We start from the raw sequence: 23,267 nt of genomic DNA, 5'->3' as shown, positions 1-23,267 counted from the left end.
GGGAAACATCCAGCTAGGTTTGCCAGCCAGAGCAGCTGCATTAGTTGCCTTCTGTGGGGCTGTGATGAAAATTTGTCTCTCTGTGCTCCAGGATGGCAGGTGCAAGTGTAGCAGTGCTGAGCGCAGGCCTGTGCAGAGCCAGGCAGAGCTGTGTCCCAGACAGGTTGGCTTTGTGGGAGCCCCTGGCTCTAGACACGGGAGCAAGGAAGCTTGTTGAAGGTGTTGGTCCTGCAGCTCAACTCTGGTTCCTGCTGTCAGGGATGGTCCATAGGCCAGAGCAAAAGGGAATGGGTTGTGCTGCTAGACAGAGATGGAGCCAGGGGGCTGGCTGTTGCTGTTGCTCTCAGAGGGGCTCTTGGCAGTAGAGGAGGTAGCCAGCGAGCCGCTGTTCCTGAAGATGCGGAGCAGCCTCCGCTTGTAGCCTCGGAAGGCGAAGAAGTAGATGATGGGGTCGATGCAGCAGTTGAAGTTCATGAACGCCACAGTGACTTGCAGCGACATCTTGAAGGCTTGCTGCTCATGGCAGGATGGCTGGTAGAGGATCTTCCTGACCATGAACTGGACAATGTTGAGGTGGTAGGGACTGAAGCAGAGCAGGACAGCCAGCAGCACCACCAGGATGACAGTGAAGGCCCGGTGGTGGTGCCCGTTCTTCACCGTCAGTGGGTTCTCCTTGGCCGTCTGGCAGAGCTTGAGGTTGATCCTCACATAGCACACCAAGATGATGCCAACAGGCAGGAAGAAGCCAAGCACGCAGGCCACCAGGAGCAGGTAGGGCAGCTTGGGAATCTCCTCGAAGTTGAAGTACTCCATGCACGTCAGCTTGTCGCCCATCCTCCGTGTCATGGGCCGCAGAAGCAGCGGCGCCGTCTGCAGGAACACCAAGGACCAGATGAGGACACAGATGCCCCTGGCACGGCTCATCTTCCGAATCCTGCCGGGGTGCCTGGTGCGCACCACAGCAATGTAGCGGTCCACACTCACACAGGTCATGAAGTAGATGCTCACATAGGTGTTCATGTAGAAAATGAAAGCTGTGGCCCGACAGAACCAGTCCCCAAAGGGCCAATCAGACTCCAGGATGTAGTAGGCAATCCTGCCTGGCAGTGCCAGGGTGAAGAGGGCATCGGAGAGGGCCAGGTTCACCAGGTAAAGGTCAGTGGAGTTGAGTTTCTTCTTCCTGCTCTGGAAGGTGATACAGAGAGCCAGGACATTCCCACAGGCGCCAAACACCAACAGGGTGGTGTAGAAGAGGGAGAAGGTGACTTTGGTAGATAAGTGGTGGTTGTGCACATTGCAGCTGCTTTGGTTGCCAAAGGTGAGGTTGGTGGGTGGGAACGTGGCCTCCACAACAGCCATTTCTGTGGTGCCTCACAGGCTCTTGCCCTCTCCCTTGGAATAAGAACAGACATGAAACTTGTAGCTTATTGATAACAGGAATGGCACCCTTAGAGCTGGCCCCCATCACAAATCAAAAGGTCTGTCCTCTGCTCCTGCCACTCCCCTGGCAGCACACAGCTCGAGTCATTTGGAAAAATGCTTCTCTTGTGATTTTGATGTGAGCATCTCAACAGGGGCTGTGACTCATTCTCATCTTCTTATCACCAGCTCCTCTTATTTTTGTATTTTTGGAGGGGTTTTGTTTGGTTTTTTTTTAAGTCCAATCCATACAAGAAAGGACTGGGGATACTGGGGAGAGGAACTGTCTGTCACACCGGAAAGGTCCCAAAGTCATCTAGTGGCAGTCATGTCATTTACTCGTTACTGTGAGGGGAATGGGGAGCTTCACTGAGAAAGTGGAGGGGCCGGGGGACCAGGGGGACTGAGGGGACCAGCCCGCAGATGTGCTGAGGAGCACCTTCACGAATCTCCGGCGGGACCAAAGCAGGAACAAAACTGAAGAAATTCAAAGAGAGGAAAAAAACTAACCTTCCCCGATAAAACCCCAAGCCTTATCCAAAAAACCCAGCCTTTCCCAAAAACCCCGCACGCCGTGCCCGTTAGCTCAGGGAACTGGGAACACCGCGGCACCGACCCCCCGCGCCCCGCACGCCCTCCCGCCGCTCGCCCCGCTTTGGGCAGCCCGAGGACAGCGGGGACCCTCCGCCGCGGGGCTGCAGCAGCTGCCGGGACGCGCCCCCCGCCCTTCTCTCACCGCACGCTGCCACCGCCGGGCTCCGCTCTGCAGCAGCCGCTGCACCGGGCGGGACGGGACGGACGGACGGACGGCGCTGCCTCCCGCCCGCGGCGGCGGCGACCCCCGAGGGGCTGAGATGCTCACACGCACAAGCGCGAAAGAGAAATCGGGGCCTCCTCCTCCTCTTCCTCCTCCTCCTCCCTCCCGACTTTTGAGGGGCGGCGGGCGAGGAACCTCTTGCCCTCGACCTGCACTCGGGCTCCCCAGCCGTGTTAGCTCCTCCCGGGATTCGCTCACATTACAAAAGTACCGTGAGGTTTGGGGTGGTGTTTTTTTTTTTTTTTTTTTCTTTTTTTTCTCTTAGGGTTAGTAAAACTGTGTGTTCTTTCTGGGTGGGGTTTTTTTTCTTTCGGTGTGTGAGAGGCATGCTGCTGCCGCGGAGGATATTTTCAGTAGTGGCTGTGCTGGAGAAGATAAATGACTGTACCTGCGCGGCAATCGCTCCCGACATCTGAGCCGACTTCGAGTTTTACTCTGAGAAGTTATACAAGGATGCAAAATGCATCTGAACAATGAAAACAGCCTCAGCTCTGATTCACGTGCAGTCCAGATGGCTCACCCCTGAGGCACGTATATATGGCCACGGAAGCGTGAATTGGACCATGGCACCTTTCCAACAAAGTTGCGGCAGACCTCCTACGGAGCTTATTGTGCCTGTGGCCAGAGCAAGACACACTGTACCTGGCTCCCCAGGCTGTGGTGAAGCCCAGCTTTGCCTTTCGTACACACATGGAGAGACCACCAGGCACAGCTCCTTAGGGCAGAGGCTAACCTGAGTGGAACGAGACAATTTGCCCTTAGTGGAAAAAAATTGTTGTTACTAAGATAACATATTGCGTGGTGAACGCTGGGCAAAGCCCCTTGCCTCAGCTGGGGTTCTCAGGGCAGGCTCTGCCCCCACAGGGTGCAGAGCAGTGAGGGCTGTGATTTACCCCACGGCCCTATGTGCGTGTCTTACAGTGTGAAGAGAGCACTTTCCTTCCCAGCACTTCCTAAAATGTTTGCAGAAGCGCAGCCTACACTGTGACCAGCGGGACAGTCTTCCCCACAGTGGCTACTTTACTGGAGAACACTGGGGTTCTCAAATTCCAAAAGGATTTTTTATGCTCTTTTTAGTGGTTTTAAGCTGTTGGGTTTTTAGTGGTGGTGGTGATGATCTTGCTTGCTTCCTTTTTTTCCCCTCCCAAAAACTCCTAATACACTAGGAAATTCCCATCATGGGGCATTCAGGATGCTACTGAAAAATACTGAAGCAAAGAAATGTCAAGGTTAAGATTACAGTTAAGTTAAATTTATATTTCCCTCTGAGCTAGTAAAGCCCAACTAATTATTTAATTGCATATTATTTCTAATGTTTTAAAACAGTGATATCAAACGCAGTACTAATCTGTGTACCCATGTACCATGAGTCATTTGTATAGAAATTACACAGTGTATGATATTGCCATGAATTTACTACAAGTTGAAGGTACCTAGCAAGAGTAATAGTGAAAATTTGCTAACAAGCATCTGTCATTGGAGATACTTTTGTTGCCTGGGGGGTTATATCACACAGAGGGAAAGGTCTGCTAGTAATAGAATAACTGCTGGGTAAATTATTCAAAATATTCCTTAGTAAGATGGGGATTTTCTACATGCACATCTGTCAAGACTTAAGCTAATCAGGCTTGTGTAGGGGCTCATATGTTGTTGAGCTGTTTCATCATGACGGTGAAAAAACAGCCAGTGGATGTAACAGTAGAGAAGTGTTATCTCTACAGATATCCCGAGCCCGCACCGGTGAGTGGATTCAGGGCTATTTTCTCATCTACCTAAAGCACTGCATGACAAAGAGCTGCAGCTGAAATAAATACTGGTCACACAAATTCAGGGGTCACTGTGCCCCACTGATGGGGCTTCTGGCTGCCTTCCTTACGCTCTCTTGTATGAGAGTTTCATGTCCACATATTAACACCGTCAAGGAAACAAATCTGGGATGAAGCTGGGCAAAATGCCATTGGCTTCCAGCCAGGTGCCTGCAATGCCTCCAGCCGGTCACCATCACCAGGGCTCGGCAATGATGGATGGGGCGGTTTGTGATGCAAATTCATGCTCGGGACTTTTCCGAGCAAACATCCCCCATATACAATCCCTCCAGTCCCTTGGGCTCTGAGGGCACGCAGGCACTAAAAAGAGAGCTGCAGATCCCAGAAGGGGAATCACATGCTGATAACCCAGTGGCACCAGTACCTGGCACCTGCCTGTGTGTGGGGGGCTTCTCGTGGGAGCCAATGGGAGTGGGACGGCATTGCTGTGTCAAAAGAGGGCCTGAACAAAGGGAGCTCCAAAGGGTCTCAGCCTCTGTGCAGAGAAGGGAAATGGCCCAAATCGCAACACCAGCCTCGAAACAGATTGAGGAGCCCAAAGGTCTAGGTGACAACCTCATCTAGGGACTTGGGAATAAGAAGGAGGGAAAATAGTGCTCTCTGTCTGATTTTATTTTTCTTTTTGCAATGCAGAAGAAAGGAAGTGGGTTCTTTTGTGCAAAACATGCTCCTGCCCTGGGTGCAGCAGGTGCTGTGCTACAGGAGTGCAGCCCAGCTCCACCCGTTTGCACGGCCCCACCAAGCCCAGCAGTGCTGAACTGCACTGTGCTGCACCACAGGCAACAACAGCTCCTTTGGGTGGGGGAGAGGGGCTGAGGGGATCCACTTCTCAGCTGGCGGGACCCGGTTCCTGCCTCTGCAACACTGGGTGTGCTGAAAAGGGATCCCCCAAGACAGTGCAGAGAAGCCCTGTCCAGCTCAGTTTGCAGCCATCTCATTTAGGAGCTATTGACCTTCACTGAACCCAGTGGTTGGATGGAATGTGATATGAGATTTGAGTAGTGAGGTTCAACTTCAAAACTGGGACCAGGTTTTCTTCTGTTGTGTCCATGTTTGCACAAAGACAGTTTTCCTCGGGCCTGGCAGGGACTACGCAGAATACCACAGCCTGGGTACTCATCCCAGGGCCAAGTGGGACCTCCTGTCCCAGGGTGTCCCTGCTGCCAGGGACTCGGCCAAGGCATGGGGGACACCTCCTGTGGGAGTCCTCTGCTAACACTCAGCACGGAGATTCTCTTTTCTGACACGTGCATCATGGTCATTAACCATGACGTGACTCCAGACAGGCAGCCACTCCATGCTACTTTTCAGAGCCAGATGTTGGGTATTTCAGGACAGATGTGCACCTCTGAGTCACTGGGGCTCCTCTCACATCATCCTCACAGGGGATGTCGCTCTCTGCAGTCCCTCGAAGGCTCCCTGCAGTCTCGTTTCCCTCCTGGAGACCTCATAATGGATATTGCTTGCCAGCCAAGCAGAAAAGCCAGGCCACAGCTCCTCCTCTGGGGGCAAGTCCTTCAGGCCATCAGCTGTGAGCCCAGCTGTGATGATGGCTGTGGCAGGCAAGGAAGGCTCACAAAGAGCTGTAAGAACCATGCCAGGCAGGCATATGCCCTCACACGTGCTGGGACATCTATTGCTGGGCTTCCTCCTGAACCATCTTTGGGGTTCAAAGCCACACTTGGGGGTGTTGAGGCAGTTGTTTACATCTGGTGGGGTTTCCCAAAGTTGAGAGATGATTGGAGCTGGACTTTCTGAGGGCAAGGCAGCATAACAAATGAGGCAACAGCCCCTTCTCAGAGAGACAGCAGGAGGTTTGCGCCTCCTCTTTCCATTGTATCATCACCTCTCCCTCTTTGCTTTCCTCATCGATTTTGGTTACCTTTTCTCTCTTCTAGTGCAAAACATTCTCAGGAAGCTTTGGTAGACACAAAAATCTCAGATCCAGGTGCTTTCAGTTTCAATGCAAGAAGGAGGGATTTTCCACAGCTCAGCCCCTGTATCTCAAGTCACCATTAGTCACCTGGTAGTAGAACAGAATTTGGGAGAACCTCTGATTGTAACATCCACCTGTCTATTCAATAACAGCAGCTATGTGGGGAGGACAATGTTTGAGAGGCTTTAGCTCAAGATGATGGGAATTGTAGAGAAAGCAAAAACCTGAAGATTCCTACCAATTTGTGATAAAAATCTCAAGAAAACAATTACTGGAGTTTTGATATGTTTGAAACCTAATCTGGCCCTAAATCTAAGTGGGAAATGCTGAATAACAAACCAGCTGAAATCAGCTTCTGCATGACATGTTGGGCTTTATTCTGCACGTGTAGCACAGCTTTGGAAATGATGTTGCAGCATCAAGTCACGACACAGTCAGAGGAGCAGAACAGGTCACTCCAACATCCTGAGCAGTAGAATTCAACACAGCAGCAGGCAGCTGCTTCCTTCCACATCCCCTTGACTTCAGTCCCAAAATGTGAGCAAAAAGCCTCGTTTGGGGGCCATCCAACCACCATGATTTCCAGGTACCTATGGTTTCCCTGAGCCTGGCTGCAGGGACAGGGTAGGTGTGCTAACAGGGGCAACTCTTAGTCATGAGGGTTGGGGCACCTTGGTAGGAGAAATACCAATGAAATTCACAGTCTTAAATAACTTCCTCCAGTGAGCACGAAAGGTGCTTGCTCCCACGCTGCACTGTGACTTAGAAGCTCCATTTTGATTTTGTGGGAATAAGATGAAAGTTTTCTTGGTATCTGATTTCCGTGGTTAAAAACAATGTTTAAATGCTTGTTAAAAACACACAATCATAAGGCAAGTTTGTAGAACTGAGGTCCTATTTTTATCTGGTTTTCTCTTATGACATGGCCACGTATGCTATACAAGCACACACACGTCTGTCATGTGAAGCTACGACATGAACAAGAGCAACTGGCACAGAAGATGAACACAAAATGCAGAAATGAGAGTTCGTGATAGAGAAAGTGCCAAAAACGCTTCTTAATTCAGTCTGGATCTCCATGATCCTTTACAGTAATTTCTCTTGGAAAGACATCTTCATATTTTGTGAATTGTATTTTTTTTCTTAATTTCCATTTATTCTTTGCATTCAGTGTTTAGGCCATGTTGTGGCCAGGTTTTGGCCATGTTTAACACATACGAGGTAAATCCTATGGCATGTGGAAAAATCAGCATTCTCATGAGCATTTCTGTGGGGTGCTCAGTTCAGTGCACCAATGCCTCAGAGGATCACAGAGTGGAAGGTTTGAAGGGATGTCTGGGGGTCAGCTGGTCCAACCACACTGCTAAAGCAGGGACACCCAAGCTGGTTGTCCAGAACTGTGTCGAGACAGCTGATAGGTATCTTTAAGGATGGAGACTGCACAACCTCTCTGGGCAACCTGTGCCAGTGCTCGGTCACCTTCACAGTGAAAATGTGTTTCTTGATGTCCAGAGAGACCCTCCCGTGTTTCAGGTTGTGCTTGTTGCCTCTGATCCTGACACTGAACACCACTAAAGAGAACCTGGCTCTGTCCTCTTTACCCCTTCCCTTCAGGCATTTATATACATTGATGAGCTGCCCCTGAGCCTTCTCCAGGCTGAAGAATTCCAGCTCTCTCAATCTTTCTTCTCAGGAGACATGCTCCTGTCCCTTCATCATCTTCAGGTTTCTTTGCTGGACTCTATTCAGTATGTCTGTGTCTCTGTGTACAGAGGAGCCCAAAACTGAATGCAGGAGTTCAGGTGTGGCCCCTCACCAGGGCTGAGCAGGGAGTAAAGATCATCTCCCCCAGCCTGATGGCAGTACTTTGACTAATGCACCCCAGGACACCATAGGCCTTCTTTGCTACAAGGGCACATTGGTGGCTCATGTTCAACGTGGTGTCCATCAGGACCCCCAGGTCCTTTTCCGCAGAGCTGCTTCCCAGTTGGCTGCCCCCACCCCCTCCCGGAGTTGTTCTTCTCTATGTGCAGGATTTTGAACTTCCCCTCGCTGAACTTGATGAGATTCCTATTGGCCCATTTCTCCAGCCTATCAAGATCCCTCTGGAAGGCAGCACAACCCTCTGGTTCATCAGCCACTCCTTCCAGTTTGGTGTCATCAGCAAACGTGCTGGGGGTGCCCTCTGCTCCATGGTCCAGGTCATTAATGAAGATGTTGAACAGGATTGGAGCCAGTACTGACCCCTGGGGTACACAACTAGTTACTGGCCTGACTCGACTGACAACCTGTCACTAGTGGGGTTCCACAGGGCTCCATCTTAGGCCCTGGACTCTTCAACATCTTCATAAATGACTTGGATGCAGGACTGGAAGGTATAATTAGCAAGTTTGCAGATGACACAAACCTGGGAGGAGCTGTTGACTCCCTTGAAGCCAGAGAGGCCCTGCAGAGAGACTTGGACAAATTGGAGGACTGGGCAATCACCAACCATATGAAGTTCAACAACGGGAAGTGCAGGATTCTCCACCTGGGATAGGGTAACCCTGGATGTTTGTACAGACTGGGGAATGAGGTGTTGGAAAGCAGTGCCATGGAAAGGAACCTGGGGGTCCTGGTTGATGGCAAGTTGAATATGAGTCAGTGCCCTGGCAGCCAGGAGGGCCAACCATGTCCTGGGGTGCATCAGGCAAAGCATCGCCAGCCAGTTGAAGGAGGGGATTGTTCTGCTCTGCTCTGCACTGGTGCGGCCTAACCTTGAATATTGTGTGCAGTTTTGGGTGCCACAATATAAGAAAGGTATTAAGGTTAGAGAGCAACCAAAGGAGGGCAACAAAGAAGGTGAAGGGCCTTGAGAGGAAGCCTTGTGAGAAGTGTCTGAGGTTACTTGGTCTGTTCAGCCTGGAGAAGGAGAGAGTGAGGGGAGACCTCATTGCAATCTACAAGCTCCTTGTAAGGGGGAGAGGAGGGGTAGGCACTGATCTCTTCTCTGTAGTGACCAGTGACAGGACCCGAGGGAATGGTCTGAAGTGGTATCAGAGGAGGTTTAGGTTGGATATTAGAAAAAGGCTTTTCACCCAGAGGGTGGTTGGGCACTGGAACAGGCTCTCCTGGGAAGTGGTCACAGTACCAAGCCTGCCAGAGTTCAAGAAGTGTTTGGATGATACTCTCAAGCACATGGTGTGACTCTTGGGGATGGTCCTGTGCAGGTCTAAGAGCTGGACTGGATGATCCTGTGCATCCCTTCCAACTCGGCATATTCTGTGATTCTGTGGCCTCCAACTAGAATCTGTGCTGCTGATCATCACCCTCTGGGCCCGGCTATGCAGGCAGTTTTCAAGCACCTCTGTGCTTCAGCAACCTCTGCTGATTTATCTACCCAATACTTGCATGCAAGCAAGTAGGGTGCTCTTTGCTTTATTGTGGGAAAGGAAACCTCAGAAAAGTCACAGTGAACAGTGAATAGCTGGAGACTTTAGCATCTGATTTTTTCTCAGAGCAGCTTGTTCTTGCTTGCTCGAAGGGTGGCCGTAAATGGCTGCAGCACCAGCCCCATGCACTCAGTACCTCTGTGCTTTTCCATCTCCTCAACCTCTAATCCTGCAGAATCTGATGGCTTTTGGGAGAGGATAGGACCAGCTCACTGTGGAACAAAAACCTTCCTTAACAAAAGCCTCCCTTGTCAGAGGTGGACAGGGTGAACTCTAGCTTTTGTGGTTATTGCTGCCTAGACTCAGTGTGGGCAGAGCAAAGAGACAAATCCGTTTGTAGCACAACAATGATTCACCCACAGAACGTGGCCCACGTGGCTCCGAGCATGGCACAGTCCCGAGGAGAAACCCGTCAGCAATCACCCAGCGAAAGGCTGTCACACACCCCTGCACGTGGTGCGTGTGTGCACGGGACGAGAGCTGAGTCGGTACAGACTGTCCTAATGCAGGCAGATCTTAATTTATAGGACCAGGAATGCAACTTTTATGTGGCTTTTTGGTGTTGCTCCCCTCTTCTTTTTATCCTGCTTAGGAGAGCAGGCAGGAGAAGGAAGAGATGGCACCTCAGAGAGCCATGATGCTTGGTGGTGCCTGCCCCCGGCACAGCCACAGCACAGACCTCTGTGCCCTGCTGTGACACTCGTCATCTCTCTGAGGAGATGAGGAGCACCACGGGCTGGTTGCTTCACTGCTGCTCCCTACACAGCAAGGGAGAGCAGAGGTGTGGGTGCAGACCAGTTGCTGCCAGGATACATGTCTGGCTGATTGCAGGCTGCCCTCCTGGAGCTGCCAGCATCTCGATCCCTGTGAGGGTTTGGCCAGTGCCAGGTCCTCCTAGGGACCCCACCAGCCCTGCTGCAAGCGTTGTGCAGCAGCACATGGATGAGACCTTCCAGGAATTGGGAGCAAACAGTAACATTTCTACTAAGCTGATATTTTGGGAGTACCTGCAGCTTGGCCAGAGAATGCAGGAATTTCATGAAGCGAGTAAAAAGCCCATGGCCACATCCTTGCAAGCACATCCCTCTGTAATGGTTAGCTCCCTTGGGAAGCAAGCACCAATCTGCCAAACCACAGCACTATTTGTTCACATACAAATGGCAATGTCTCTCTTGAATTCTACTTTCAGAAATCATTAAGCCATTTTTAGGTGGAATTTTCCATCAACATTCACCCCAAAACACTCTTTTGGCAAAACCAGCCCCAATCCAAACCATGCCTGTCTGGCCAAAGCCATACAGACCCGAAAGACTTTGCACAACAGAAAGTGTTGGGGCCATGTAACCACAGCGAGTGCTGTCAGCGCAGCCTTTGTTCTGCTCCCACCCTGCAGACAGCCCAGACTCAGCCTCTGCTTGCAGCACATGGGGACTCTCTCTGCAGTTCAGTGGGGCACCCCATAGGATGGATGTCTGACATCCATGTGTATTGAATTTGCCATTTAAAAACAGAATTGAGAGCTTAGGACACAAATGCACGTGCATGTCTATGTGCATCTAAACATATCTCCACGTACCAGAGGATTTTATCAGAACTTGGGAAACTGTGAATGGAGACCACATGCTTCTGGGGCTAAATAATAAGTAGACGGCAACATCTCAGGGTAAATCCTCCATATTGCTGTGCAGTTTCCCCATGAAGGACCATGTTCATGCAGGAAAGATTTTGTTGAATGCTGCAAGAAAAGTTGGTTGTTAGATAAAAATACCCTTGAAAAGTTGGGAAGTCATTGGGAACAGGGAAGGGAAATGTTCTTGCACTATTCAGTTGCATGGTGCAATTCTCATGAGGGTCTGGGCACCCTTCCCCAGCAAAATGGTACCAAACCCCTGGGCAGGAACTGCATAGGCCCTGGATCCATGTTTGTCTGCAGCTCCCTTCCCTGGCAGATCTTTTCCGCTGAAATCCACTTGCAGTGGATAATAGACTTCTCTGCACCCTCCACAACTTCTGCTCATTTTCTCTTCACTGTGTTGCAGTTCTTTGCATCTACATAAGAAAATGTATTGCTTAAACCAGATTGGCTTAAACCCCAAACATTTAATTAGATTGAATTTTGGTGATTCTTTAAAGGTCTGGATTATATGGAAGAATTTACTTGCAGTCATCAAATTTTAACTTTTAGGGCTTACTTGTAAAACCAGACAGATCCTTTCCACCCTAAATGTCTGTAGTTTTAAAGGTTTGTTGGCTAAATATTGTTTTAATGTGTTTATTACATGCTTTTGCTTCTCCGCTTCACTCCTGAGACCAAGCTGAGGTTGGTCTCCTCCCTTACTTGCATTGGAATATATTTTCCAAATTATTTCTTCATAGAGGAAATTTTGCATCCTGGGGTTTCACTCACTTTTAACATATTCATGGAGACTGTAGCATTTTAGCTGCTAATGCTTATTGAAAACACTTGAGTCTCTGGGCTCTGCTGTAGATGCTTAATGCTTAAAATTGTTTGTGATCATGAAAAGTTTGGTCTGTCAGAATAAATTGCAAGTGAAGAGACTTCTGAGCACTCCATAAAAACTGGAAAAACAATGTTACAGCCTATTGCATCTTCAGGGGAGTTTCCTATGCACATGGTAGATATTTTGGCCTCAAAATAAAACTTTTTTTGAAAAAAACAGAATCAGAACTTAGTGTAAGGGTAAATCCATTGAGAAACAACAAAACCCTTCCTTACACATAAAAGTAGAGCATGCTCAGCATCACATTCAGCTACCCCACAAAGCCATGAGCCACAGCTCAACCAGGCCAAAAGATGTCCTTGCCTGGCTTCAGCACAGGGGAGAAAAAGTTGGCTTTTAACACCCCATGGCTTTAAGTCCCATCCTACTGGGAAGGTTTGGCACATGTTGGAAGCCCCAGCACTTCCAACAGAGTGACTCACAGAGGCAGGGATAATTCCCTTCCACCAGTTGCTGAGCATCCTCACTGTTTGCCACCGTAGCATTTGCACAGGTTTTACCTCTGCCATGAGACTTGGAGGAATGATTTGCATCTCACAGACAAGGATCGGAGACAGGGAATGAGGTTTTCTAGATTACTTCCTTTACAAATTGCAGTTATATGGTTTAGCATCCTGGAGCCAGAAATCCTGTTTGGTTCTTCACCAGCATTAATTTTGTGCAACAACCCAGGCATTTTGGAGCTGTAAAAACATGTAATCTCGAGATGTGCAGTCAGAGAGAAGCATTTCATTCTTCACACCCCCAATCAAAGTCTGAGCTCGAGGATGCCTAAAACCCTGCTACTTTGAAATTGTTTTCAAATGCAGGAACAGGTCTCCTTCCTTACACAGCTATTACAGCATGCTGCTGGTTCTTTAGTACCATCACATATAGCACACAGGGGTACCGCATCATCTACTGCTGACTACCCTCAAGAGAGCAGGAATTTAGCTCTCTTCCTAAACGTGTACCAGCTCCCTATAATCATGTGAATGTCCCTGCTTAGGAGGGGATGTGACCACTGTGGTTGCAAATGATCAATGTCAGAACGAGTCATAACTTGGCTGATGAAAAATGGGAATAAAGAAGAAGATTTCTAAAAGGGCAAGAAACAAAGGGGGGTTTTTTTCAAGGGCTGGGGAGAATTTGAGGGAGAGCAGTAATTTCCCGTTTCTCCAGCGTTGTAGTCATCTGATGACTTCAGTTGACCTTGATCATCATTTACGAAACACACAATTCACATGAACAAATACAGGAACAAATACAGCAAATGCACCTGTTTGCTGTGGTCTTATTAGTGGATTGGGTTTTCATTTGTTTTTTTTTTTTAATGCATTCAAGTATTCTGGGACAATAGAGTCATCATTCTAATTTGATTTAAATACCAGCTCCTAGGAGGCATAAAATTAGTATTTACTAGAAATGGAGACAGTGTAGTTTCACTAGCTTGACTTTGATACTCCTCAGGAGGTGTAGATAAGGATATGCACAGTCTCCCCACCCACACTTGGTTCACAAATTAATAGCTTGGCTCTGGCTGGCATGCTGAATGCCTCGAGGTGAAAAAGCTTGCTTTCAGCTCTTTCTTGTAATAGCAAACAAAAGGTCTGCTCACAGCCATGCCACCCAAAGGCTGTAGTGATGGGGCTCCTGCTGCTTCCCACCACTCAGGTCCTCGCCACATGTCTCTGCTCAAAGCTGTGCTTCACTTGCAGGCTCTGTGCACACGGATGACCCAGCAGATCTGAAGCTGGACCCATCAACACAGGTGGGTGTTCATCCACTGTCTTCATGCTGCTGGGTCAAGCTCCTGCACCCAAATGATTCTCAGTTTCACTGCCTGAATGGTTTTCATTTTGTGGACAGTTGTTCCAAATATCTGTTTTCCACGGCTGATCTGTGACTTAAAAACCACAGATGCTTTTTCTGGTGTGACGTTTATTGATGATGGGATTAATGTTTGTAATGTTTGTAATTGCAGACTGGGGTGAGAACATGGGGGAAGGTTGTTTTATGCTCAGAAGCACATTTTCTTCCTGAGATGTGAACATCTTCATTCTATTCTTTGAGGTGAAGCATATCTGTGGGTGGATTCCCCGTGCTGGCTGGATCCAAGGGCTTGTGCAACCTCACATGGGTTCTTGTGAAAGACAAAGGTCTTGTAAAATGTGCTGAGCTTGACAGGGAAAAGGTTCTTACTACTTGGATGACCCAGATTTCTATCAGAAACCAGCCTGAGGTAAAAGCAAGGTACCACACTGGTGCCTTTGAGTAAGGTCCACTGAGCAAATGCTAACTAGATACAAATTCATGCATGGGGTGTGGGCTTCTGTGAAAGAAATAACCCTGAGCAGAGAGATCATGCCCTTTGCAGGGCAACTGAACACCAAGTCTGCAGGGCAGGTTAAATGAACGTCTCCTGAGCTGCCCAGCTCAAGAGGTGGCAAACCATGTCCTCAGACCAATCTAAAAGTTTACTTAAGGATTGTTTCCTCCAAGGAAACCTTTCCTAACATGCTTCTATGCTGCTGGGTGAGATGAGTTGTCCACTGGGTGGCATGGGACAATGCCACAGCCCTACTGGAGGAAGGGAGCTTGCCAGGGTGCAAATCCCCCTTTTTCAGGTGGTGCTGAACTTTCTCTCCCCTCCTGAGGTTGCGGGGTGTCTGCAAGGCCTTGGCACTCAGCCCTGAGCAGGGTGATACCGGGGTTGAGCCCTGGCAAAGCAGAGTGATGTGTTAACAACTCCAGGGCTTTCAGGAGGCACAGGAATGAACCACAACCTACCAAAGCCACAGTGATGCAGCTCCCATTATAAGATGCTCCAGAGACTATATGGAGAAAGTCACTTTGGTGTCACTCCTGTGTGTGCATGGTGCAGCAGGGGAGAAGTGTTAGGTGACTTTTGAGTTTCTGATGGTGGGAATTTCTCTAGGCTTGAGCCAAGGAGAGTGGTTCAAAGCTGAAAAAGGTCCTGGTGCAGATTCACAGAGGTGGTGGAAAGAGGAAGTGGTTGCTCACATCTTCGCATGATTGCTGCTGCAAAAGCCTTGTAGGAGGCCCACGACAGAGCTTGCCCTGCATCGGCAAGGAAGGATGGGGAGTTGGTGAAAAAGAAAACATTTAAGGGAAGAAAAGTGACTTTTGTAAGCAGAGAAAAAATGTCATCCCACACTTGTGGGTTTGAGACAAGTTGGCGCAGCCCTGCTTGGGGCAGATCAAGTGTGGCAAAGGACAGCTCAGGCACTTCTCCACAGAGCAGCTGTTAGTCCTGGGACCAGAGGGGCTGCTGAGGTGATGGAGAGTTGGCCTGGGCAGTGGGAAGCCTCCTTGCACTGTGGGGAAGATGTTGATGGGACAGGGGCACATGGGGCTGGAGCACATGGGACTGCCTTCTCACCCCAGGATACCCAGATAGGAGATGGGCTGATGAGGCTGAGTACATCAGCCCATTTTGCCTGAGGGACTTGGTTTTGCCTAGGGGTCTGGTCTCGTGTGAGAGGGCCAGCAGGGTGCAGGAAGGAAGTGAGTAGGCCCTCTTTCTGGGCCTATCCAGAGCAGGGAGAACACATGGAGGGGAACAGGTGTGCTGAGCTAAAACTCACATCCTCTCCATAGTCAGGGATGCCAAAGAAATGCTGATTTACAGCAAGAAATTAGGAAAAGGGAAATTTAGCAAAAATAGATTTTTACCCTCAGATGCTATTTTTAGGATAACTAGAGGTGAAATTTGCTGCTGCCCACTGCTGTGGGGAAGGAGTCTTACTTCACATGCACATGAGACATGTTGGTTAGGATTGTGATTGCATAATTGCCACTTACTAAAAGAGATACATGTTTTCACAGGAAAGATAGGGGAAAATAGACATACTAAACACCTACCACAAATTACAGGGAACGGGTGTCTGTGCACCTAGATGGGGGAAAGTCAAGACCCGGAGTCCGTCTTGCTTAAATCCTCGTTTCCTAACCGGCAGAGGTGAATGGAAGTCGGGGGTCGATTTGGGCGTCGACGTCTGGAAGAGGAGCAGCCCGGAGGGGAGAGGCGGCTCCCTGGTGCCGCTAGAGGTCACCGTCACAACGAGGGACCGGCCCCGAGGCACCGGCGGCGGGGACACCGGACCCTGCCGGGACGGGGGGAAAGGGCCATCCCTCCCTTACGAACACGGGGTTTCCCTGTTTTAAGGGTACCTATGTCCTGCCTTTGCAAACTCTCCGGGAAAGATTCGTCGAAGGGGTTGGGGTTAAAATGGCTGATTAATGTAAAGGAGAGAGGGAGAAATCAAAGGTTTGTGCTTCGAGAGCAAGGGCTTCTTGAATCACTTTGCTATACCTCTACTAGTCATTAGTATAAGAATTAAATATTTTAATAAGATCTAATTCTACTCATTTATTTAGAGAATTTAAAAGCATTTAGACGGAAAAAAAAGTTTTGTTGGTTTTTTTTTGGGGGTGTTGGGGTTTTTTGGTTTTGTTTTTGTTTTGTTTTGTTTTTAGTTTCTGGAACTCCAGCCAGCTTTTGAAGCATACAGTGTCCTATGCAAAACCTTCCCTACCACAGCCCTTGGAAGCTGACTTTTTCTGAAAACTTCAGTGTCAAGTGTCTCCCACACTTGACATCAAACACATATTCACATTTCCTTACCTCCACCTGACACCAAGTACATGGGCAGAAATCAGGTCCCGGCCATAGTCAGGCTTTATAGGAGCTGATGCACCAAAATCTTTGGCTTAAAACCTTTGCTTCTTACTGTGTACGAATTAAAGACATTTAAGGAAATGAGGTGTTAAACTTACCTGAGGGAAATACCTATGATTCCCCCAGAGCTACCCCAAACTTCTTTCTTGGATGTTTTCACTCCTGCCTGAAGTTCAGGCCTCAGCCTCTTTGAGCATGGAGGGCTCTCACTTACATGCCTCAAGCGTTCCTGGGTAGGTTAACACTTACCATCATGGTTTTAGCCAGCTTTCACTTCGAAATGCTGGCTTACCTCAGAGCAAAACTGAGAAAAAGCTCTGGGCTAACTCAAGTTCTCAGACCTTGGACTGTCGCACATCTTTACTTAATGTGAAATTCTTCAGAACCGATGCCGGCAGCATTAGAAACCAGACAAACCCCCCTCAATTTCAGCGGTTTCAGGATTTGTTTTTAGTGGCTACCCCCATATTTAGCTGGAGGAAATGCTGGTAGCAATCACCACTGACATTAAGCAAACTCACTCTCACTTTCTACATTTGCACCCTATGCCAAGCCACTGCTCTCATGGCACTGATTTTTGGGGAGGACCTGGACCTAAAGCCCTGCATTAGACTGGAAAATGCCACATGGCAAGGAGGACTGAGGGATTTTGGGCCAGTGAAAGGTTATGGGTGTACGGTGCCAGAGAGCAAAACCCAGTCAGTGTGGTGTGGCTACCTATAACATCTTTCTTTATGAAAGCTGACCTCCTGCAGGGCTGTGAGGGGGGGAGCCCTCAGGAGCTCTTCCCATTGAATTTCCCATAGAAAAATGTTTTTTTTCCTTGTGCTGCAAATGTTTGACAGAACTGTTTTGCCTCAATGCTGCCACTGTATGCAGATACCATAACGCTGGTGGGCAGCTTTGGGAAAGGCAAATTCTTCCCCTTTGCAGCTTGTAAAACAGGCACTGCTTCTTTTATAACACCTCAAAGGCCCCAACTTGTTTTGTTTTATAGATAAGTCTCATTTTCACTAGGGAAAATTTACTGCACCTGCAGGACCAGGTAGTCATAGAATTGGAGAATGGTTTGGGATGAAAGGAATCTTAAACATCATCTCATTTCAACCCTCCTGCCATAGACAGGGGAACCTTCTGCTACACCAGGTTGCTCAAAGCCCCATCAAACCGGGCCTTGAACACTTCCAGGGATGGGGCATCCACAGCTTCTCTTGGCAATCTGTCCCAGTGTCTCACCACCCTAATTATTTGTTCCTAATATTTAATCTAAACCTGCCCTCTTTCAGTTTAAAATCATTGTCCTATCACTACATGCCCTTGAAAAAAAGGTCACCAAGTTCCTGGTTACCAGACACTTTCTCAGCTGCCAGGGCTTGCAGAAGAGGGAGGAAGAGGTTCAGGGCCCTGCAGTGTGGAAGGCTCGTCTGGGAGGATGCCGTTGTAGAGTATTTATGGACCCTTCTGTCCCCCTGCTCTTCCAGTCTGAACCCCAGGGGCCAGCAGGTGTTTCCACGTTCCCAAAGTGTTATCTGCATGTTCATGAGTTTTGCAGGCACATTGTAACAACCTGTGTTTGTACAGGCAGTCCATGGGCTTCTGCTGCCATCCAGCTGCTCAGCACCTCCTTGGTGATGGCATGAGACAGGGGAGTGAATATTGCTTCCTGGTAAACATAAGGGTGCTGGTGTACGTGCTCTGGTTTAATTTGTTCTGTGAGATGGTCCTCATTATACAAGGCCGGGTGTGGAGGGGAGGGAGGAAAGGAGCCAATGGAAGAGGGCATGCTGCCCTGAGAGCAGAGGGACTCTGGTTTCTGGAGGACACCTAAGGGTATTACAGTGTTTTTAAAGGTCTCATCTGGCATTAGAGCCCATGTGGCGTGGGAGAGCCCCACATTTCACATCCAGAGTCAATGCTTATGTCTTTCCTAAGGCGTGGAGGAGATCTTCTTGGTAGACAGGGCACATAAAGCCAAGGGAAGTGAAGTTTTCCACCAGTCTCAGCTGGAGCAGGTGCCACCTCAAGCGCAGGACACTGTTTCCCTCACCTTGTAAGGAATAAGAAAACCTCAGTAATAAATAAAAAACCTTCAATAAGAAAACCTCAGTAATAAATCCTGTGGTTCATTGGACTGAAATTACCAAAAGCCAGTGCAGCTTTACTGAGGTTTATGCCCATCTAATAAAATCTGCTTTCCATCTCCCCCTGGAAGCACGTGACCCCAGTGATTGAAAGCAGGCCAGGAGAAGTTGGAATGAAAACTCTGCCATAGGTATGGGACAAACTCCAGGCAAGTTAGGTGCTGATTGAAGAACATAAACACTTGAACAGAAATCACAGGGTGAGCCAATGTGCTGGAAAAGCTGTTGCTCGTAGGAATCATAAGAGAAGGTGAACTTCAAACTGATAGAAGCCTCGGTCCAGCACCAGATGTCCATGGAAGGCTCCTTCTCATACCATTTGAGTAGAGGGGGGTCTGGGGACTAGTTCTTTAACCAATATTTAGGCAGAGCATGGATCTCAGTGTATTTCAGCCTTCTGTCATTTCTGGCTGCTCTGTTGACAACTGGTGTGGTGAGGTCAAAGCACGGCAGAGACAAAGACAGCTCAGATACTCTTTTTGTTATTCAGGCACTAAGTGAAAATCTGGAAGACGTATGTGTACCCAGAAAGCAGGTACTACGGAAAAACTTTTAAATTACAAGCTAGTTAGAAAAAATGTATAGTAAAATGATTTTGGACATCCAAGAAAAAAAATGGTTTCCACAAGCGCTGTCTTTATATGTTAGATTACAAACGGAAGAAATAAAAGCAATGGAACCATGTTATTTTTTAATTTGGTGATCAAATAGTTAATCTTTACTAATATTATCAATGGCATGTTGGAAAAGGCTGCTGGTAAGACTTATTGCAGGCTTGCCTAACTTCTGATAAGAGTTCACAAACAATGTTGATTGACAGAATTCGATTAATTAGAGGCAGGTTTTAAAAATCACAGACTTGCTTTCAACAAGGAAGTTAATCTTAGCAAGTTCCTTAAATCAACTGCAAAACTAAACAGAAAAAAATCAAAAGCTCCTCTTAGAAATACCCAAAACACTTTAAATTCTTATTGCAGCAATGTAAATGGCCTCAGTATTTAGGGCTTTTGAATCTACCCAGGAAAATTAAATTTATGGCATTTTTGGCAGACTGTGGAATTTTGAAATATTTGATATTTTTGTGGTCTACAACTTCCTCATGAGGGGAAGAGGAGGGGCAGGCACCGATCTCTTCTCTCTGGTGCAGTGATATGACCCAAGGGAATGGCCTGAAGTTGTGTCAGGGGACAACTAGGTTGGATATTAGGAAAAGTTTCTTCGCTCAGGGGACGGTTGTACTCACTGGGGAAGTGGTCACAACTCTAAGCCTGATGGAGTTCAAGAAGTGTTTGGACAATGCTCTCAGGCACATAGTGTGATTCTTGGTGCTGTTGTGTGCAGAGCTGGGAGTTGGACTTTTTAATGATCCTTGTAGGTCCCTTCCAACGCAGGATATTCTATGATTCTATGAAAAGCATGACACAAATATTTCTTGAATGAAATCACTGGGTTTTTGTGGGTGACATATAGGATCTCTGGACTCACCCACTTTCACTGAGATGTCTGCAAAGCAAGTGTCTTCATGTGAGAAAAAAATTCAACTCTAATATTCAGACTCAGACCCTGGAGCTGAGAAAAGGTAAACCCTCGGGAGCTTCCAGTGGATAAAAAAGTAGTGAAAAGTTACAATCTGGCAGCCTGGGCAGCGAATTAGAAAACAGTACAGCTCTGTTTGCTGTTATTTCTTAGATTTAGGACATAATCCTGCTCTGATTTAAGAGTTTTGCGATTGAATTCAGAGGGACCAGAATCAAGCACTTTGTCTGCTCCAGAGCTGACCACTTTATTTGGAAATATAACTTTTTAAAGCACACACTTTTCTCTTAAAATGCTACAAAGTAAAGCAAGTAATTACATTAGGCTCTACCTGAAGCTCCAGAGAATTAATACAAAGGCTGCTTGGCTCTTGCCAACTTTCACTATTACATTTTTACTAGCACCATATGCAGCACTACCGTACCTGCTTGTTTCACTTAGTAAAATCATTGGGTTCTGTTTTGGGGGTTTTTTTCTGTTTCTAAGGAACATGCAATATCCACAAACAAATGCTCCAGGGAGTGGAGACCAGCTCGGAAGCCCATATGGTCTTAGTATCAAAGCAATCAGGGACGGAGCAAGTCTGTTCGCTCAGCAACCCCGTCCTTTTTGCAAACACAGGAGAGTTGGCTCGGGAAAAGGTGCTCTTTTGGGTGGTTTCTGTTGTTTGCTGTCATGCAAGAAACTGTGAAGTGAGATTTCCAGTGTTATTTTCATCACCCCTGTAACCCGAAAGGAAAGGAGCTGTGAGGTAGGGACCTTGCAACTGGCTGCATCAGCTTTGAGACAGTGGAAGGCTTGGGGACAATTTTCTAAGCACAGCCAGGAAAGGGTTTCTCTGCAGAGGAAAGTTTTAACCAGAAAAAGCCAATCCTGTGATTCTCATGTGACTAATTCCAATGCAGGAGAAGAACTGAGTGCAAATTATACATGCAAGGCTTCACATAAAGGGTAAAGTGTCTGAGAAGGCAGAGAAAATTGATGAGGGATTTTTCATCACTGGACTTGAAAATACAGTGATATCTGTCTGAAAGATGGGTTTTGAAGACCAGGGATTCTGCCAGTATGCCACTTTGTCATGCACAAGTACACTGAGATGTGACTACTACAAGGCACAACTGAGTGGAAGTCAGACATTGGTGACTTTAAGACACCAGCTAGCTAAGGCTGACAGGTTTGTTTGCAAACTTGCGTCTAAGCCCCAGCATTGCCTAATGCACACTTGTAAGTGCTAGGCTGAGACCAGTCCTCATGAGACAGGATCTGGCAGAGGTGTCCTCTCTCTCTCTGAACAGGTGCTGATGCTTTGGGACATGCTTCCCCATTGCTCTGGGAAAAAGAACCACAGAATCACAGAAATGTTGGTTTCATGGGACTACTGGAAGTCACCTAGCCTTATCTCCTCTTGGAGCAGGACTACCACCACCATCATACCATTAAATCAGCCTTTATCCAGCCAAGTCATAACAAGCCTCCAAGGAAGGAGCCACCATCACTTCTCTGGAGCATCTGATGGAAAAGGCTTTCCTAATGGCCAATCTGTACATACCCATCTGACATATGTGGGTTTTTCCTTTGTTAAGTCCTCTGGCACACCAAAAAGAGTTTGGCTCTGTCATCTTTGATCTTCAGGCAGACACAGGCTGCTGTTCTATCACCCTTTGGGCTCCTCTTCACTGGGCAAAACAGACCCAGCTTCCTCCACCTCTCTCACACTGCATCTGCACTCCAGACACTGGGCCATGGTGGCAGCCCTTAGCTGCACTGTCCAGTTTTCCACATCCCTCTGGAGGCAGGAGTCCCAAAAATAGATGTTGTACTTCAGTTGGGGATGCACCAGTGCTGGTAAGGGGAAGTGCATGGTGCCAGCTCTTTCAGCCACAGCCTCATTTTGTGGGCCAATGCATGGTGCAGATGCCACTATGCCTCCACTCATGTTCCCACTGCTGTCAAAGGGATCTCAACATTGATATAAACTAGGAGAAACAGAGCAATTTTGGTTAGAGCTACAGATTCAGCTCAGTATCTGCATATCATTTGCCATGCTTGCTCAGCAAATCAGAGCAGCGCCCAACTTACATCCTCTTATTCCTTGAGCTCGTCTTTCAGTCTAAGACTTACCAAAACATAGTTTTATATGCTAATTTCCTTACAGTAAACCCCTTGCTGCATGTCATTCATTGATACCAAGCAGTGTACATGTAAGAGTAGGCCAATATTCTGTATATATTACCAACTTTATGAGTTAAAGAATTACAATGTGCTTGCTTTATTTAGGTGGTAAACTTTTTTAATGAGTCTGGAGGGTCCTTTACATAAAAGTAGTGACTCTAGCTTGGAACCTCTTTCCATGTTTATTAGAAATGTGGTTTACTTTACCATGAAAAAAGCCAAGGAAACACACAGCCTTAAAGTCTAATGAAGTAGTTACTCCTGCAGTCAGAGTTCATAAATTTTAAACACATTTAATTTATAAATTGAAAACATAGCTTGCACTGGCTTTTTCAAGATTATTGCTTGCCACAGGGGTTTTAGGATAGTGGCTGGGCCATGCTTCTTACCTCTTTCCTTTCAAGGACGAGAGGATCTTCAGGATTTGCTCACATTCACGTTTTGTTTTGTTTTGTTTTGATTTGCTTTTTTAAGTGTCTTTTCAGAAAGAGAGCTTTTTCAAATATTAAAAATCATAACCCAGCCAGCAGTCTCTTTGTTCTCAACTGAGGTAAAAGTCGGTTTTGAGCTGACACTTTAGTAGAGAGATCTTTCTCCTGGTGAGAAGCCCTTTCTCCTCCTGGAGACCTCTCTTCTGAGCTAATTGCAAAGAGCAGTCCCTGCAGTGGCAGTCAGAGCTGGATTCCAGTCTCACACCAATAAAACCTCAGTGCCAGCCTGGGTGAGGAGCCCAGCTCCCAGGAAAAAAGAATTTAGGGAAGTGGGGAAAGGAAGATACCAGCTCCC

At 47.7% G+C, this 23,267-nt stretch overlaps 1 protein-coding gene across 1 annotated transcript; it reads right to left on the bottom strand.

The window, feature by feature from the left end:
- Nucleotides 1-300: 300 nt before the first annotated feature.
- LOC116783102 (G-protein coupled receptor 183-like) lies at nt 301-15,853 on the bottom strand. The gene is made up of 2 exons (XM_032680377.1): nt 15,816-15,853; nt 301-1,392 (listed from the first exon to the last, which is right to left on the bottom strand). The coding sequence occupies exon 2, from the start codon at nt 1,357-1,359 to the stop codon at nt 301-303; it is 1,059 nt and encodes a 352-aa protein (XP_032536268.1). The 5' UTR covers nt 1,360-1,392; nt 15,816-15,853.
- Between the last annotated feature and the right edge of the window lie 7,414 nt (nt 15,854-23,267).

This window comes from Chiroxiphia lanceolata, chromosome 2 (assembly GCF_009829145.1).
Source record: "Chiroxiphia lanceolata isolate bChiLan1 chromosome 2, bChiLan1.pri, whole genome shotgun sequence".
Classification (NCBI taxonomy): Eukaryota; Metazoa; Chordata; class Aves; order Passeriformes; family Pipridae; genus Chiroxiphia; species Chiroxiphia lanceolata.
Note: the sequence above shows the minus strand (reverse complement) of the source record. Positions and strands in the feature narration are given on the sequence as shown.

What these genes read in the sequence shown, in the direction of transcription:
- LOC116783102 (XM_032680377.1), bottom strand. Translation starts at nt 1,359, where the DNA reads ATGGCTGTTGTGGAGGCCACGTTCCCACCCACCAACCTCACCTTTGGC.